The 18,670-nt window shown below is 38.4% G+C and overlaps 1 protein-coding gene across 1 annotated transcript in view; it reads right to left on the bottom strand.

Annotated features, from left to right (window-relative positions):
- LOC126335170 (ubiquitin carboxyl-terminal hydrolase 7) overlaps positions 1 to 18,670 on the bottom strand; it is a 211,638-nt gene that overhangs the window by 49,428 nt on the left and 143,540 nt on the right. Inside the window, exons 16-21 of the mRNA XM_049998152.1 lie at positions 12,388 to 12,555; positions 12,148 to 12,301; positions 11,906 to 12,042; positions 11,730 to 11,822; positions 11,522 to 11,645; positions 10,809 to 10,880 (exon numbers count right to left, since the gene is read on the bottom strand). Coding sequence (XP_049854109.1) covers positions 10,809 to 10,880; positions 11,522 to 11,645; positions 11,730 to 11,822; positions 11,906 to 12,042; positions 12,148 to 12,301; positions 12,388 to 12,555 — 748 coding nt within the window. The remainder of the gene's footprint in view (positions 1 to 10,808; positions 10,881 to 11,521; positions 11,646 to 11,729; positions 11,823 to 11,905; positions 12,043 to 12,147; positions 12,302 to 12,387; positions 12,556 to 18,670) is intronic.

Below are 18,670 nucleotides of genomic sequence, written 5' to 3'. Positions count from 1 at the left end.
TTGCATAGGGTAAAATGTCCTCTTTTAAAAGAGGATATCTTGCATATCTTTAGTTTCTTTAACCTATGACTGTGATGCACTATTGTGCATTGTGTGTGTCCTCACATGAAGGATTTTAGAAGACGATTTCATCCCCAGTTCCAAAGTGACCCTAATTTCGATAAGATGTGTTTCACACATGACGGAGTTCAACCCCATTGAAGCAGGAGAGTGTCTGATGCGCTGGAGCAGGAATGTGGGGACTGCATTCTGGCTACGGGGTACCCGGAGGCCACTGGCAGGGGCCGAACACACGACTCCTTTTTGTGGGACTATATTGAACACAAGGTATTGCAATAACCACGAAACTATTGCTGAGCTGTAAACAGCCATTCAGGAGGTCATTGACAGTATTGATGATCCGACACTTCAGTGGGTCATGCAGAATTTTGCTATTTGTTTGCGCCACATCATTGCCATGATGGCAGGCATATCGAGCATGTCTCTCACCCTAAATCCGAATATCTGTAGTGACTATTAGATGTTTAATGAAGTGTGTGAATGCCATAGTTTGTAGCTAATTTACATTGTTTTTCCTCCCCCCCCCCCCCCCCCCCCCTCAATACAGTTCAATAACTGAACCCTGTACAATGACATTATAGCCTCCCTCCTGGAGCCTGCGCCCTTCTAATGGCTCACTGTATATATTGGCATGCCACTACAGCTCCTCAACGTCACATTTGAATATGATTAACACCTGGCTTGCCAAAATATGCTGTTTCCTCAACAACATCAGACAAAACTCTCAAGACCTTTGCAATCAGTTATTACAGTAGAACAGTCTCAAGGAGAGGGGGGGGGAGGGGGGGGGGGGAGAGAGAGAGAGAGAGAGAGAGAGAGAGAGAGAGAGAGAGAGAGAGAGAGAGAGAGAGCTACAGCTACAAAAGCCAGAAGCAAACACATTAAAATATGATACAGCACTGAGCACACAACTTACACAAATAATGTAGGAGAGTGGTCAGATGGTTATTTAAGATAGGAGGTACAAGGTGCGATTGAAAAGTAACAGGAATTTTTTCACGGGATTTATACACCAGATTTTCTAAATTTTTATCATCTAGCTGATACGTCTGTGTCCTGAGGTATGTTTGCATTTTCAGCTGTTTTGAATATTTAATTTATTGTTGACAGTTGACAAGGTTATTTGTGTCTTCAAGTGCTCACTGAATTTTTACTTTTGAAAAACATGTATCAAAGAATATTCATTAAATATGGAACAAAGCGACACATACAAACTCTTGACCGTGGCTTTTGGCGAATCTACTATGATTAAGACAAGAGTTTACAAGCGATATAAATGTTTCAAAGAGGGTCAAGAAGATTAAGGCAACAACTGCCCAGAACACCATAGCACATCAATTACTGATGATAATGTGAAAGTTGTAAAAAAAAATTCTAGAAAATTGCCGAATCACCATCAGAGAGGTTGCTGATGCCGTCGGCACATTCTTTGGCTCATGCCAAGCAATTTTTTTTTTCTTTCTTTTTTTTTTTATTTTGGGCATGAAACGTGTTGCAGCAAAGTTTGTTCAGAAATTGCTGAATTCTGACCAAAAACGCCTCTGCAAAGACATAGCTCAAGAATTGCGGAATGAAGTCAACAACAATCCAGAACTTGTAAAAGTTATGTACCAATTGAAAGTAGCAATCTGAAGTAAACAAGCAGGGCTGTGGCAAAACCTCTCATGGAAATTGCATCACGATAATGATCACGCTCGCACCATAATGCTTGTTCATAACTTTTTGACAAGAAAAAAAAAAAAAAAAAAAAAAAAAAAAAAAAAAAAAAAAAAAAACCCATTATGTTGCCTCAGTCACTCTATTCACAAGACATACACCCCTGCAACTTCTTTTCATTCTTGAGGGTGAAAGGATGTCATTTTGCCACCATTCATGAGATAACAGTGTCACTGAATACCATGCCGAAAAGTGAGTTCTGTAAGTGCTTCCAAGACTGGAAAAAGTACTGGCACAAGTGTAATATATCCGTAATAAATTATTTTGAAGGAGACAAAGTTGACACTGATGAATAAATATTCATCTAGAGAAACAAAAATTCCCATTAGTTTTTGATCATACTTCGTATGTGTTTGATCTATTGAACATAAGGTTGAGTAATACGATATTTTTTCCAGATTGTTGCAGCAGTGAATTACTATTATGTGCTTACTATTCAAATACACACGGCCATTTGATAATGGTGTTACGTCCTTGGAAAATATAATTTGAACAACAATAAATTTCTAAATCAAGCAATAAGGAAAAGTAATATGGTTATTGATAGGTAATATGCAGAAATATAAATTCAAAAAAATTAAATCATATCTCTTTCAGCATTATTTGAATGTATGTATGGGTTTTATGAAATTACGATTGGGGGTTGTAAATGACTAAACATGCACATTCATAATTATTCATCAATATAATCTTCTACAGTTGGCTAGGTCTGTTTAGAACATACAGCTGTCCACATTTTCCTGTCATCCTACCATCTTTTTCTATCCTCTCTGTACCTGTCTTCTTACCGCTTCTTCAAACATTCATTCACTCCAATAGTCCATCTGTCTGCCTTGCTCTAGGTTCGTATCTCTCACTGTCCTGTCTTGGTATCCTGCCAGTTCATATTCTTTTAACATTCCCATGTCTCCTAAATCTTGCCTACCCTATGGTCAATGCATCTGTTTCTCTCTAACTATTTCCCCTCACTCCTTACTATACCTGTAGGAATTAAATTGTAAACAACAGCATTTCAACCAAAATTGTTTAATAACACTCTGGTACAGAAGTGGGCTATGTCAAAGTAAAATAACATTTGGTACATTCCTAGTAATTAAGAATGTAAAAAAATTGCCTTAAAATTGAATAAAAATGCTAATATTTAGTAGTTTCTACAGTACTGTGTTGTATATAATTATTCACACTGGCACAGGTGAGAGAGTTTGACAAATAATTTGTGCCTTGTTTAGCAGTTATCTATAAGGTGAGTTTCTCTGTTTCAGTACAATCACACCAACCTACTGAAATAAAGCTGGCAAAGAAGTAAGTGATGAGGTTTTTGTGTGTGACCAAGATTACTTTCATCTGGATCTGGAGAACCAAGTCTTGCAAAGAAAAATATGTGTGATTTTAAAAGAGTGATGGAGACTATTAAAGTAAAGCAAGTAAAAGTTGTTTTTGTATTATGTTTATGTGCTCTATTTGGTCAATATTAATATTTTATACCGATTCAGCATTAAACAAACTGTGATCACTCAAGTTGACAGTTTCACTTTTGTTCACAATATTTCTACATGTCATCTTCACGTGAGGTGAGCAGTGGCCTCTTATATGCTCTGCTGCTTAAGAAATCAACCAGACAGCTACTTTTTGGTTATGCACCTATTTAAAGCCAGTTTGACTGTCAGCACCTTTTTCTTGGATTCACATTTATTTTTATGCATTCAAATCATCACTTCACAGCTTTTAAGTTCTAATGGGAGAAGATATTAAGTGAGATCTTAAAAACTTAACTGCTACTGGATTCCAAGCCGTGCTTAAAATGAAACCACCCCTTACTGTGAAATAATCTGACACTTTTACAGGTTATGTAATATTCTGTCCCAAAAATTAGGAGCCTGCACCACAATACTAGTCTTTTAAACTTCACTTTACTTGTCCAGAATGTCACAGTTTAACAAATACACATATTCTCCACTTTTTGTAAATAAACAAGGCATATTATGCTGTAAAATGAGGCAGCAAATATTAAATACTTCACAGAAACTCCCTGAAATCATTTGTCATATATAATCAACTCTAGTGTCATCCAAATGTCAGTTACAGTAAAACCCCATTCTTATGATCCTGCATTTTTTGTTTTCATGCTTTTTTTTCTTTCAATTTAGTCGGTTCCAACAGAAGTCCTATTCTCTCAATACAATGTTTCTCCTAATTAACAATTTCATTTTACAACATTTGTTGTAATCATATCACGTACCATTAGAATGGTAATCAGGATTTTCACTGTCAGCATGTTGGGTCACTGCTGCCTGTATTATAGGTTTGCAGCATTTAGAAGGGTGGGAAAGTAGGACGAGTCACTGCCTTAATGATAATCTCGTGATTATAGTGACGCTAGGGACAACCTTCCCTCTGCTCATTGCGTTGTATTACAACAGCTTTAATTTCCCAGCATTTATAGAAATAAATCATTGAGGGCAGCTGTCTTTATAACGTGCTTTACCAATCATTACTTCTGCATGAAATACGCTAATCTGTACGAAGAGCACAATTGGTAAGATCTAATGTCTGATGTAAACATGCCTCCTCAAAATGATTCATAACATGATGACAATTTCCACCCTGTTTCTCACCCAGGACACCTTCGAACCAAGTGGTGACCTGGTCGGCAACAAGTTGTGTAGATTTCTTGTTTATTGTTTAGGAAGACAGCCAATTTAGTGTTATATGTTTCATTTACCACAATTTTTTGATGAATATTATTAATAAGTCTCCCATTAGAACACAAATATCTTCTTCTACAACAACCGGTGCCGAGGGTTGGCCTTCACTATAAAGAGAGGTGACTGATGAACAATACTTTAGCACAGAAGTAGGCCAAGCTTCAATAACAAAAGAGAATCACAGCACCTGTGGAAGACAAATTTGTCACCCACTGAAATACTTCGTGCACATTTGCTTACTGCAGAAGTTCAAAATGATTGATGCAATTAAAAATTCCCCCAAATATGGGGTCTCTTCTGAAATATTGTTTTTAGTGACAAAGGATCAAAACCGTTTCCTTTCATTATACTATTTGTGCTGCATACAGACAGAAAGTGATGAGTGAAGGTTTTGTGCATTAATGGTGGCGTTTAAGATCAGAAAGAGGAATGTTCCTCATGCAGAGGTGACTCTAGGCACCAATGAACTGGTATGGATATTTGATGAAAAAAATTTGTAAAACTGGCATTTCACAGTAAGTCAACTGTTTGACAGTTTTCCATTGATTTCTCCGAGTGTTTTGTGTCACATCATGACCACAGAGGCAAAGCTATTATATCACATTGCCTCACACCCAACAAACCAAGCTACACCGCACTCCTTCAGCCAGGAAGGTTACGACTACTATTACATTACTCAGGACACTAGCCCTATAATGTAGACTTGGCTCCTAGCATTTTGGTTGACAAGAAACTTAATGATTCTGTTAAAGGGAGAATTCGTCAAATCCTTAAGAGCTGTGATAAATGCCTAGATATGAATTGTAACTAGGCAGTGAAAGTAGCTTTAAGACTTTTCCAATTTAATTGATTCAGCTATGCCAGTATTTTATGTACAGTGTAATGGAGTTTATTTTCCCAGTACCTGTGACTTAATCTGTTTCTTAATTTGTATTGTCTTTCCTGTTTTTCATTTGTGACTTTTCATCTAGGAGAATCTTTGGGATTTTGCCTCCAGTTATTTGTCTACATCAAAGTTATCCCCGGAAAAATACTTCCCGTTAGATATTATACTACTCTTACACTGTCATTTTTTTCAGTACCGACACTTTTCAAACTTTATCTTTGTGATAGCTTTTAGGTATCTCAGCTGTATGTTTTTTATCTCACCTACGCTTGGCATACCTTTCAGGTTTTCTTTATTTTTGGGAGCAATAGAAAGTCAGATGGGTCTATGCTTTAAGAATATGGAGGCTTGGGCATTATTACAGTACTGCTTCTGGCCAAAAATTCACAAAAAGCACCAGTGTTAGAAGGTTCTTTATTGTGGTGCAACTGTCATGAATTGTCTTTCAAAATGACAGAACACTCAGTCATCATCATTTCACCACAAATACAGATGATTTTTTGGACTGCTTCATGTAAGCAGCACTGAACTTTTAAGTGGTACTCCTTATTGACTCACAGATCATGTTGAAAGAACTCTTGGAGCACTATCCCACTAAAATCTAAGAACACAGTAAGCATAACATTCACATATGGCCACATTTGGCGTTTTAGAATGCTTCCTCTGCAACAAATGAGCCTTAGTTTTGACATCATCCATAAACTCATATTTCATTATCTTTCATGACATGTTTCCGTAATTCCACATTTTTAAATTCATCAAGTGATTAGTAAGCAGTTTTCATCCAATACTCTTATAACATGAAATTCAACAATTTTGGGAAAAAACTGCTGTCACATGTTTCACAAACATCTGAAAAAATTTCATGGCACAAACCAATTAATTTGCCAACAACATTAATAACTTCTCTTACTGTGATATGGCAATCATTCATAATCATTTCTTTCACTTTTTCCACAATTTCATCAAATGATGATGCACCAGGGCATCCAAAGTGCTTGTAATCTTCAATGTCTTCTCTGCCTCCTTTGAAACACGCAGTTGTTCTTCAGTTTCAACATTTTATTAGTGTAGGACCAGCAACTTTTTTAAATTCCTTAAAGTGTTTATTAATGATTCTACCAAAAGTTGCAGTATTTACATTAGGTAGCTAGTTTACAACTTTGGAGGTTTATTTTCAAGCCTGGTCTAATGAGGCTGCACTGACAGTGCCTGATCTTAATAATAAAAGTAACATACAATGGCCAAAATGTGCTTTATAAATGTTTACAGCAAAAAAAGGTGTGTGTGGATAGAGGCATTCATTCTGTAAACATTTATAAAGCAAGTGTTGGCACTTAGATGTTTGTTATTAAGAACAGCCTCAGTAGCCCAGGCTTGAATACAACCCTGTATAGTTCAAAACTAGTCACCCGATGCAAATATTGCAACTGTTGACAGAATCGTTAACAAAAGCTTTAAACACTTATACCCTCGTAAATACTTGTTTTATTCATAGCAGACCCATCGAGATAACATTTCTGAAACTTGGTGCACTCAATTCCATTCTTATGGTAAAATTTAATACAAAGTCCTTGATTTGTTTTTATACTACTACATTTAAGGAAAACACAAAAAAGGTGGGAAGGAGAACAAGGTCTTCCAACTGTGGAAAGGACTTCAGCAGCAAGAGAGGAGCATAAGAAATAGAAGAAAGAGGCAAATAAGACATGGCTAAGGGGAAAAGATTGTGGATGGAAGAATGGACAAAGATTATGGAGGAAGATAGCATAGGAAATAAAGAAAGTACTATATAGAATGGTCAAAAGTAAGGAGGAGAGATTTGAGAGAGGATAAAACAATGATTAACAGAAATGGGAAAGCAGTTAATAATGAGACACTGAAGATTGTGTGGAAGAAGTACTTTGAACACTCAAGCCTTGGAGGTGAAACAGGAGGTTGAAGTTAACTCTGCAGAGGGTGGGGGGAGCACCTGACACAGGAAGGATTGTAGAAACTTGACTTTTATATTCTGGAGGATATTCAGGAACAGCTGGATACTTGGGAAGAAGTTTTGAGACAATATGGACTGAATTTAATTATAAACAAAATGTGAGATAACAGTTACAACTAGAAAGAGAGATAGACCAACTAGCACAATAAGGATTGGAGGTCAACAAACTGAAGAAGGTGGAACGTGTCAAGTACTTGAGAAGTCTGATAGAGGAAAACGGAAGAAACAAGAAAAATCAGAGAACACGGTAGACAGAAGAATTCCTGTGAAGGGTTAGGAGTCTCAGTTTGGAGCAACGACATCCCACAAAAAAGCAAAGATTTAATATAAAGAAGTTACTATATCCCAATACTGAGCTATGCATCCAAAACATTGGTAATGAAGAAGAGAGATGAAAAGAGGATTACAGCCATGTGAAACGAAGTTCCTCAGAATTAGTGGAAAATCTAGGATGGAATGTAATAATATTGTGAAAAGGAAAGTTGCTACTCTACTCATCGCATAGCAGAGATGCTGAGTCGCACAGACAAAACAAAAAAGACTGTCACAAATAAATCTTTAAGCCAGTAACGTCACACACACACACACACACACACACACACACACACACACACACACACACACACACACACACACAAAACTGCAGTTTCAGGCAACTGAAACCACATTGTGAGCAGCAGCACCAGTGCATGATAGGAGTGGTGATTTGGTGGGGGTAAGGAGGACGACGCTGGGGCAGGGAGGGGGAGGGATAGTAGGGTAGGGGTGGCAGACAGTGAAGTGCTGCAGTTTAGACAGAGGACAGGAGAGGTGGGGAGTGAGTTTGCGGAAAAGGAGAGAAGTAAAAAGACTGGGTGCGATGGTGGAATGAGGGCTGTGTAGTGCTGGAATGGGAACAGGGAAGGAACTGGATGGATGAGGTCAGTGACTAAACGAAGTTTGAGGCCAGGAGGGTTACAGGAACGTTAGATGTACTGCAGGCAAAGTTCTCACCTGCACAATTCAGAAAAGCTGGTGTTGGTGGGAAGGATTAATATGGAATAGGCTGCGAAACAGTCATTGAAATGAAGGATGACTCAGCATCTCCGCTACATGGTGAGGCAACTTTCCTTTTCATAATATTGTTACATTCCACAGAAGTAGAATAGGAGCAACAAAGAAAAATACAATGACAAATGGAAGGATAGGGGAAATAGTGAAAGAGGAACCCTTGCAGAGCAGGATAGAAATATCAAGGATAAGATAGTATCGACACTTAAAGAGAATGGAAAATGAGAGGATCCCCAATAAGATACATGAAATGCAGATGGGAAGGAAACAAATAAGACCAAGGGATGAATGGCTGAAATGTGTGGAGAAGTGTGTGGCAAAAAGAGATGAGGACTGGACCAGAGTAAAAACAGAAAGATGGTGGGAAAACAAGACTAGATGGTGAGGCTCGTATTCCAAACAGACCCAGCCTGGGGCTGGAAACTGTTCAAGATGATGATTTGCAAAAATCATGTAAAGCAGAAGCATTTAGTAGTTGATAGGAACACACAAAAGAAAGAAGACTTACTATCTTTTGGAGTTATCCTTTGACAAGCTAGAGTAAAATGTGATGAATGTGCAACCTCCCCACACGCACACGCACACCTACTATGCTTCTAAGTGGCCTCTAGCCAGCACAATATATGAGCATTGTGTGTGTGTGTGTGGGGGGGGGGGGGGGGGGGGGGTAGGAAGTTTCCTCTCTTTTTTTGTGTGCCCACTTTTGCTTTTCTCTTAGTGGTACCCTTCAATCCTAATGTATTTACATTCTACAAGAACTTTCCTACAGTAAAAACATGTAACATATTTGACAACTGACAAAAGACTAAATATTTGATACATCTACCACTGACAGAGATACTTTTCAGGCATGTTTACAAACACAAAACAGTAAAATCATGCAAGTTTGACTAATATAACAAAGCAAAATTATAAAAATTCCCTTCACTTTTTGAGCAGACCTCATACTGCTGTGTTTATTATTTTCACATTAATGTTAAATATTTATTAATTCTACATTAATCTGCAGAAATTGAGTTCTGTTTCCAGTAAATTCATCTGTAGATCCTTTGTCTGACATACAGACAGTAAAATATTTTGAGATTTCTGCTGGTGTCATTGTTAGAAGCCCTGTAACAATCTAATATATTTCTTTGCTGACAGTGTCTATTGCTTGTTTGTTGTTCATTCTCTTAAATCAGTCTTTCTTTCTTTCTTCTTTTGAATGCCATAATTTCTTGTCTTCAATGTAGAAATATTTAATGATATTTTGCATTTCTTTCGTAACCTAGTACAGGCTGCAAAGATAGTCTTTGTTTGCTTAGTCCAGTTTATAGAAATGTATGTGACAAAAGAAATGTGTGACTATTGAAAAATAGTGACAGACGCTGTCTGTAAGTAATCTACAAGTAACCCACTGTTTTTTTTTACAAACTGAAATCAATCCATCAGATGCAGACTGTATAATTGTCCAAAAAATGTGTAGGGGGAAGACAAATAACTGCAACTGGTTATAGTCATTTTTATTTCCAACTGATTATTCTATGAGTGAGCTAAAATGACTAGCATCTGCAAAGAGTGCTCTCTACAGATAAATGTAATTTCTTCCGACATTTAAAAATGATGTCATCAACATGAGTACTAAAATGACTTTTTTCTGGCATTTAAAATTCTGATATACACAAACTCACTACAACCGCTTTGGATTAATAACTGAAGTATCTTCACTCTTTTTAGCTCATTAATACTTTTTCACAATCAATAAAAGGACCTAAGTTGATATGTTACAAAGTCAGTTTTTTCTATTAGTTCTGACATCTATTTGATTTAATATGAAATACAAATATCAGTTTCTTAACACTGCTTGCTCTCTCTATCCATCATTTACCTGCTATTTTGTGGAACTGGTACTGTTAGCTCATCCAGTAGCTAGTAATGCCACTCTCAAAACCCAACAAAAGAAAATGTGCATTTCTTAAATCACCTTGCCATGTAACCATACCCTCTTATTTCTGCAGATCATTAAGCTTCAGAACATAAATAAAAAATTTACTTCTGATGTTGCACAGCTTTTCATAACTGCCATGATACTGTTGCCTATTAATATACTTTAGATTAATGCACAGTTTGCTGCAGGAAGTCAGCAAAGGGCAGGAATACATTTACACATATCACGAGGAGACATATTGCAGAAGTTCAGTTTCATTGCAGAATTATCGATAGTAGAAACCCTGGATTAAATAATAGGCTGTTATGTACCTATTATTGTGAGTATCATTGTGGGAAAATGCAGTGTAGACTTCAGATATAGACAAATTATAATGTCTGAGAATTTCTATTCACTCAATTACTGTTATGTTATTTTCTACTTAGTTACGGAATCAAAAGAATTTTGTATTTGTGACAAGCATTCACTTACCTTCTCAAATTCTTTTTCTTGAATTCCTAATTTCTTCAGTAATCTATCTTTAATCTTTGAAAATGGCTCCCCCTGGAAAATTCAATTCAATTCAATTTTGTTTCTACTGCCAGTAGACTTGCACTCTTAATATAACATATAACAAGTTTTGAGAACCATAAGCAGTAAAGTTATTGTACTGACATTTTAATACCTATCATCAATAATTTGAACATCGAAGATACTGATGATAATAAGAATGAAAATATGCTTTCAATATACTAATAACAAAAACAGTTAGCAAATAAACCCTGATATCAGCAACTTATGTACCTCTTGGTTGTATCAGCTATTGTCTATACTATAGTACTACAAGTTCCACAATATATGCAGGAACTGTTAATAGCATGAAATTTCATATTTCTCGTCCTGAAAGTACTTTTGTATCTAAGCATAGTAAAATATTCTGTACCTTCCACATAAATGGGTAACACACAGTTGGCTACATTGTGCTGACTGTTGGTAGCTCACCACTCTGCCATACTATTCCTTTAATTATTTGTTTTTCACTCAGAACTACCAGGTACCATGCTAAAACTTTGAATCTATTCTTTTAAGTTGATAAATACAGATCAGAGTATCCATGTACATGTACAACTAAATGGTAATTTTCCATTAATAGTGCATAACTTCCAATTACTTAGGAATCTCATGTTTAAGAAAATGATACTTACATGCTTCACTTTAAGGAAGAATGGAATGCCAAATGTAGAGAAAATGTCCTTATAAAAATGGGCAACTGGCATTAGCATTTCATCATCCGCTAGGTGCAGTTCATCTCGTGGTATCTCCTCTATCCTGTATCCATTGAATACAAACATAATATAAATAATTTTGCATAGCTGAATATGTTAGCTAAAACAATTGGTTTTTTGTAGTCACCTGAATGTTTTACTAGCAGAAGAGTTTAGTGTTTCTAGTGGACCATCTTCCTTTGGGCCAGAAATAATTTTGTTGCAGTTTACTTCAAATATCCTAAACATTAAAAAAATGACAATCAGAGCACAAGAGCAGTACAGTGAATGTAAGTTGTTACTTCTGTGAGAAGACTATCATACCTAAGTTTTCCAGACCCATTTTCGGACAGTTCAACCTGCTTTCTTGCTTCTTCCAAGAGGTCAGATACTGTACCATTTTTATTTGGGTACAGTATTAGCTCCTTTTCTTCTTTCAATTTTGGGCCTACCCATATACACTGAAAACATGTTTTTAACATATCAATCACTTGCTTTTTAATTCATTTAAACAGTTAAAAATCTATGTACTCATTTGGTTTTAAGAGCACCACAGCACTGTATACCTTAAATTGTTTCTTGTTTTCAAGTTCATTAATTCGTATACTAAGCTGCTGATAAAATATTTTCTTAGGCGTCTTAGGCTTGCAATAAACTAGCAATTCTTTTAATGTTCCATCATAGGTGCACCGGAGAGGGTTTCCAGGACTATCTTTGTAGCTGAGAAAGTATAAAAATTGAACTGTAAGTAAATGTAGACTTTTGGAGGTGTTAGCTCCACTAATTCTAATTGACACATAACTTACTTTTGACACTTAAAGAACTGAAGCAAGTAAGGGTCTACACCAACTCGTTCGGCGACAGCTCGTGCCATTTGATCATAAGTCATCCTCTGTGACAGATCAATCGTAAATCCTGGATCGTTGGGTATCATTTTATCACAGAAAGTTACTTCAACACGGTGAAACAAATCCCTGCAATAATTCCGGTATTACTGACAAAAAAACAAAAAGTTTACATGGTTTATAACAGACAATGCAAGGTATACTGTAATGAATTTAACTGGGCAAAGGAAGCAGCACTGGCAAATATTAGAACACAATTTGCGTTAGTAGAACTGTGCATAGCAAAAATAGTGACCATGCACACAACACTGAACAATGAAAATCTTAAGATACTTTGGGACAGAGAGGATGCAAATCACATGCTTTGCCACACCTGTTGAAGTAGTTTTTCTCCCATTCACTCTTACATTTAGCTTGACATCTAATGTGTGAGAGGGAAGAAGTCATGTAGCTTTTCAAACACAGGAAACAACAGCCTGCCATATAACAGAACAACAGAAAATGTAATTCACCATTTCCAAAGTCTGACTTTCTTAACACCTTTGGCTATCTATACTAGTGAGAAACATCCAACACACCTCTCACAATATAGCATTCTGCTGTCGACCCAATCTATGCAATGTCCAGATTTACCCATATGCCACATCTAACTCCAACCACTTGCTCGTGGGTTGTATCCCACTAAAGACCAAGGTCCAAGACCTGCCCAATTCATCCAACCAGCCTATCCTACTCCACTCCCATCACATGCTTATCCTGTCCTATCAGAGACAGGGTCACCCGTGAAAGCAGTCATTTCACATACCAGCCCTGCTGCAATTCCTCTCCAGATTTGATGTGTGCATGACCACTGCATGAACTGTGGCCACAAGCATTGTTGACCATTTAGTGGCAAGCTACACTGCTCACCATAACATGCTCCCTTACAACAGCTGCCTCACAAGCTGTGCCATCTGGATCCTTCCCAGCATCAGATTTTCTGAACTACATAGATTGGAAGGCTGCCCGTTTGTGTTGGATAATAATTATGAAGAAGCGACTTGGCCTTGCTGTGTAAGGTCCTTAGGGAAAAATCGCATTAAAGGCTGGAAAGAAATTCAATGAGTACTTTGTTTTTCTGCCAGTGGGCATCATCCAAAATGTTGAGGCAGTCTGCCTGGGGCTCTCAAAGATGCAAGATGCAGTCATTTTAGGCTTTTAGCTCATGTTGACACCAAAGACTCCTCTGTCTTTTGGGTTCTGCGACAATAGTCAGTTTCTGCATGCAGCTGATGGAATTGGTAAAATTTGCTGCCCTCGGTTGTTGGGTGCAAGCAGAACTTACAATCTGCAGTGTTGTACCCAAAGTCTATAGGAGTCCTTTCTTTGATTTGGAGTCTAGTGGAAAGTCTCAGCCAGAGGGTCTATTTACTCTCTGCGAGTCTTAGCTGCAGATTTCTGGACCAGCATTATGGGGCAAGAATTGTAGGGTTACCCTAAATAGATCACAGGCACATTACACAAGAAAGCAGGTGCTCAGGTAGCACAGTGCACAAGGGGTGGTTTTTTTTGTGGTGGTGGTGGTGGGGGGGGGGGGGGGGGGGAGACGCTAGATGCCATTTTGAGGTCCTCTGGATGAATGCTCATCACCCATTACTCAGAGAACAAAATCTGATAGTGTACAAGCCAGATACACTTCTAATAGCTAGATTTTAATGGCAAATTGACAAACAATTGAATTTGCAGCCCTCCTTGAAAGTAGTTGTGTTCAAATTACAATCTGAACTGACAGTTGGATGAAATCCAAAGCAGAAGGCTCCAAAATGTTTAGTGAGGCACCGAACATACATGCAAAAGATAGGCTACGACATAAAAGGAGGGGTAGTGTGCATTGGTACAGCAAAAATATTATGTCTAGTGAGTTTGAAATTGAATGCAAAATTACCTGGATGTTAGTAGCTGTCCTAGATGAAATCAAATTAATCATTGAACGTTTTACCCTCTATCTGATACAGATGTGTAGTGGGTGAATCATTTAAAGAAAGTCTTTGTTAAGTAGTGCAGAAGTACCCTAAACATGCCACTTTAACCGGCCACTTGTACACTGGGACATCTATGGATTTATTGCAAGTGGTACAGACATACAGTCTTGAAAATAAGTTCTGAATGCTTTCTCTGAAAACTGTCTTGAGCAAACAGTGTGACTAACCATGCACAATGGAAATATTTTAGACCTCTTAGGTGCAAACTGCCAGGCCTTATTGACACTGTCAGTATAGGGACAAGGAAAAATGATTACTAGAGGCCTGAAAAACACGCATTTTTCGATAAACATGATTCTGCCTCAAAATGCAAGATATTCAAATTATCTAAGAGGTGCTATTTCATAAGAAGTTGTATCCAGATGAACTATTTTATCAGATGTAGTTTGAAATAACTTCATTTTCTGCATGTAAATACCAAGTACATTGTCAATTGCTGTTATTGCACATCACCTGGCAAAACCTAAATTTGTAAAAAAATTGTGCATATGAACATTTTTACAAAATAAAAGGTGCACACATGTAAACCATATCATTGTCTTAGATGCTCTCATGCCACACCATTTGTGGGCAGCTGAATGTTCTGTATAACATACACATTGCATAACAAAACACAGTTCTCAGGGGACCTTCCAGTCTTGGAAATTCAGTTCGGGATGAGACTTCGCATGTTAGTAGTGTATCTCAATGGTGTATTGTCTACTCATAGAATCTTAAAGCACACTATCTGGAAAGTACTGAAAAAAAAGGCTCTAAAGTTTTAAATGTAGCTCATACACACCTCAATTGCGGGTCCTAAGTAGCAAGGCAGCAGATGAGTGCAGTAGCTCAGCCAGTAGTATGCTAGACTGTCCTGCAGCCAATCTGAGTTCAATCCTTCCTACCTGCCAGTATGGTTTCATTTTTTTAAAATTGTTTACCAGTTGTTATAATTTTTAAAACAAAGTTGATGACCTAAAGTGTTATCAGTTAAATCCTAAACAATTTTATTTTGTTTATGAAATGGCTTTCACAGCTATGTGAATTAAACTCATCAATATTTTCTTTTTGAAAAGTTGAATAATTACATATGCATTTTTAACAGAAGAGAATTAATTACCACTGAAACAAAATTCTGGTAGGAGAAAATTATATATTTTTTCAGTGTCAGATTCATTTGTCAATTTTGTATTTTATGTGCAAGCACCAGAATAATAATTGTCATAAGAACATTGAAAACAATTTATGAAGGACCACCATTTGCAGGAACAGCATTTTTTTTATAAGATCTGTTCAAAAATATATTTCCTAGACATCCTGAAATCTGCTCTTTCATAAGAAAGCCTGGAAGCATACCGGGCATACTGGATTATTTCCTTAAAATTGACGACGACAGCTGATGGTCTATTGATTTATTTTTACACAGCCTTCACAAGAATTTATTTCTCTATTATTTTCAATAAAATAATAAAAAATATGTATATACTTTATCAGATTTTTTTACTAGGCTACAAAAATAGATGTCATGTGGTTGAAAAAGTGACGTACATTTTGGAGGAATCACTTTAATCGTTTATGTTAGTGATTTCTCAACATCCTGAAAGACTTTGTCGTATAATTCAGACTTTGCTTATCAACCCCAAGAGTCAGTAATTAACAAAAACTGTTCTTGACCCAAAAAAGGCTTCCAACACCGGTTGAGAAGGTCAGTATATACACTCCTGGAAATTGAAATAAGAACACCGTGAATTCATTGTCCCAGGAAGGGGAAACTTTATTGATACATTCCCGGGGTCAGATAAATCACATGATCACACTGACAGAACCACAGGCACATAGACACAGGCAACAGAGCATGCACAATGTCGGCACTAGTACAGTGTATATCCACCTTTCGCAGCAATGCAGGCTGCTATTCTCCCATGGAGACGATCGTAGAGATGCTGGATGTAGTCCTGTGGAACGGCTTGCCATGCCATTTGCACCTGGCGCCTCAGTTGGACCAGCGTTCGTGCTGGACGTGCAGACCGCGTGAGACGACGCTTCATCCAGTCCCAAACATGCTCAATGGGGGACAGATCCGGAGATCTTGCTGGCCAGGGTAGTTGACTTACACCTTCTAGAGCACATTGGGTGGCACGGGATACATGCGGACGTGCATTGTCCTGTTGGAACAGCAAGTTCCCTTGCCGGTCTAGGAATGGTAGAACGATGGGTTCGATGACGGTTTGGATGTACCGTGCACTATTCAGTGTCCCCTCGACGATCACCAGAGGTGTACGGCCAGTGTAGGAGATCGCTCCCCACACCATGATGCCGGGTGTTGGCCCTGTGTGCCTCGGTTGTATGCAGTCCTGATTGTGGCGCTCACCTGCACGGCACCAAACACGCATACGACCATCACTGGCACCAAGGCAGAAGAGACTCTCATCGCTGAAGACGACACGTCTCCATTCGTCCCTCCATTCACGCCTGTCGCGACACCACTGGAGGCGGGCTGCACAATGTTGGGGCGTGAGCTGAAGACGGCCTAACGGTGTGCGGGACCATAGCCCTGCTTCATGGAGACGGTTGCGAATGGTGCTCGCCGATACCCCAGGAGCAACAGTGTCCCTAATTTGCTGGGAAGTGGCGGTGCGGTCCCCTACGGCACTGCGTAGGATCCTACGGTCTTGGCGAGCATCCGTGCGTCGCTGCGGTCCGGTCCCAGGTCGACGGGCACGTGCACCTTCCGCCGACCACTGGCGACAACATCGATGTACTGTGGAGACCTCACGCCCCACGTGTTGAGCAATTCGCCGGTACGTCCACCCGGCCTCCTGCATGCCCACTATACGCCCTCGCTCAAAGTCCGTCAACTGCACATACGGTTCACGTCCACGCTGTCGCGGCATGCTACCAGTGTTAGAGACTGCGATGGAGCTCCGTATGCCACGGCAAACTGGCTGACACTGACGGCGGCGGTGCACAAATGCTGCACAGCTAGCGCCATTCGACGGCCAACACCGCGGTTCCTGGTGTGTCCACAGTGCCGTGCGTGTGATCATTGCTTGTACAGCCCTCTCGCAGTGTCCAGAGCAAGTATGGTGGGTCTGACACACCGGTGTCAATGTGTTCTTTTTTCCATTTCCAGGAGTGTAGCTCTGTCCTTTGCTTCCCAGATTTGGAAATATTATTACAATGTTTTTATAATTTTGCTCCTATTTTTTTACTGTTTTCTGAACTCGGGGACCAAAGCGACTGACTGCCTCTTGTAAATGTTGTGTCTTTTGACAAAAATAGTTTTGCTTCCTTTGACAGCCAGAGTCCTGTCGTAAACTGACTGATACTGACATCCTGGAAAGAAAAGGCAATCTAAACTGAAGTATTTTACAAGAGAATGGTAAAAATAGAACACAAAATGAATTTTTAAATATCCTGCAATAAATAACTGTCCAATCAATGTTGATGACAAAATCTTTGTTGAAATTCAATATAATTTTTAATGTCTGAGTTTGAAAAGTGTCCGCAGCAGCCACAGTTTATTCTATTGTCTCGGTTTCTTTTCTCGAAACAAATCTTGTCGCTCTTCACTGATTAATTTCATGCTTATTTTTGAATCTATGACCGCCAGCTGTCAGAAGCTTTAAATTCAAAATCTATAAACTGCCGTGCTGCTGCTTCTAAGGCCCACTGTTGTAAATTGCATATAGTCACTTGCTGATAATTCTCTCGGTCCTCAACAAAAGAATCATACATCCAGAAACAGATTGCTGCATACGTATAAAATTGATATCCCATTGGGATAAGTATTGGTTCTTTCTTAAGTGCCTGCATCCTTTCTTGTGATGTTTGCAGTTTCCATATATAACAATGTTAATTCCGCAATCCAAAGAAATATGGTCTACTTCTCTTGTCTTCTTTTCTTCTGGTTCATATTTATCCAATGAGCTGTGGTCTTCATACCATTCAAAAAGTTCACCTACACAGTTTTCATTTTTGTGAGCAAGTTCATCATCAATCACAAATATTTTTTCAGCCAACATGTCCATAGCATGACTGCAAATTTCTTCACCCATCAACACTGCTTCATGAGAAATTGCCATTGAAGATTCTGATTCAATCACATTATTTGCAGCAAGCAAGCTTTCATTAACACAGTAGTCTCAATTATCCGACCTAAACCGGCCGCACAATGTTGGATAAGCGGGAAAGTTGGAAAACAAGGGGGAGGGTGGACAAAAATTAAACTAAAGTAGGCCGCT

The sequence above is a fragment of the Schistocerca gregaria genome, chromosome 2 (assembly GCF_023897955.1).
Source record: "Schistocerca gregaria isolate iqSchGreg1 chromosome 2, iqSchGreg1.2, whole genome shotgun sequence".
Taxonomy (NCBI): Eukaryota; Metazoa; Arthropoda; class Insecta; order Orthoptera; family Acrididae; genus Schistocerca; species Schistocerca gregaria.
Note: the sequence above shows the minus strand (reverse complement) of the source record. Positions and strands in the feature narration are given on the sequence as shown.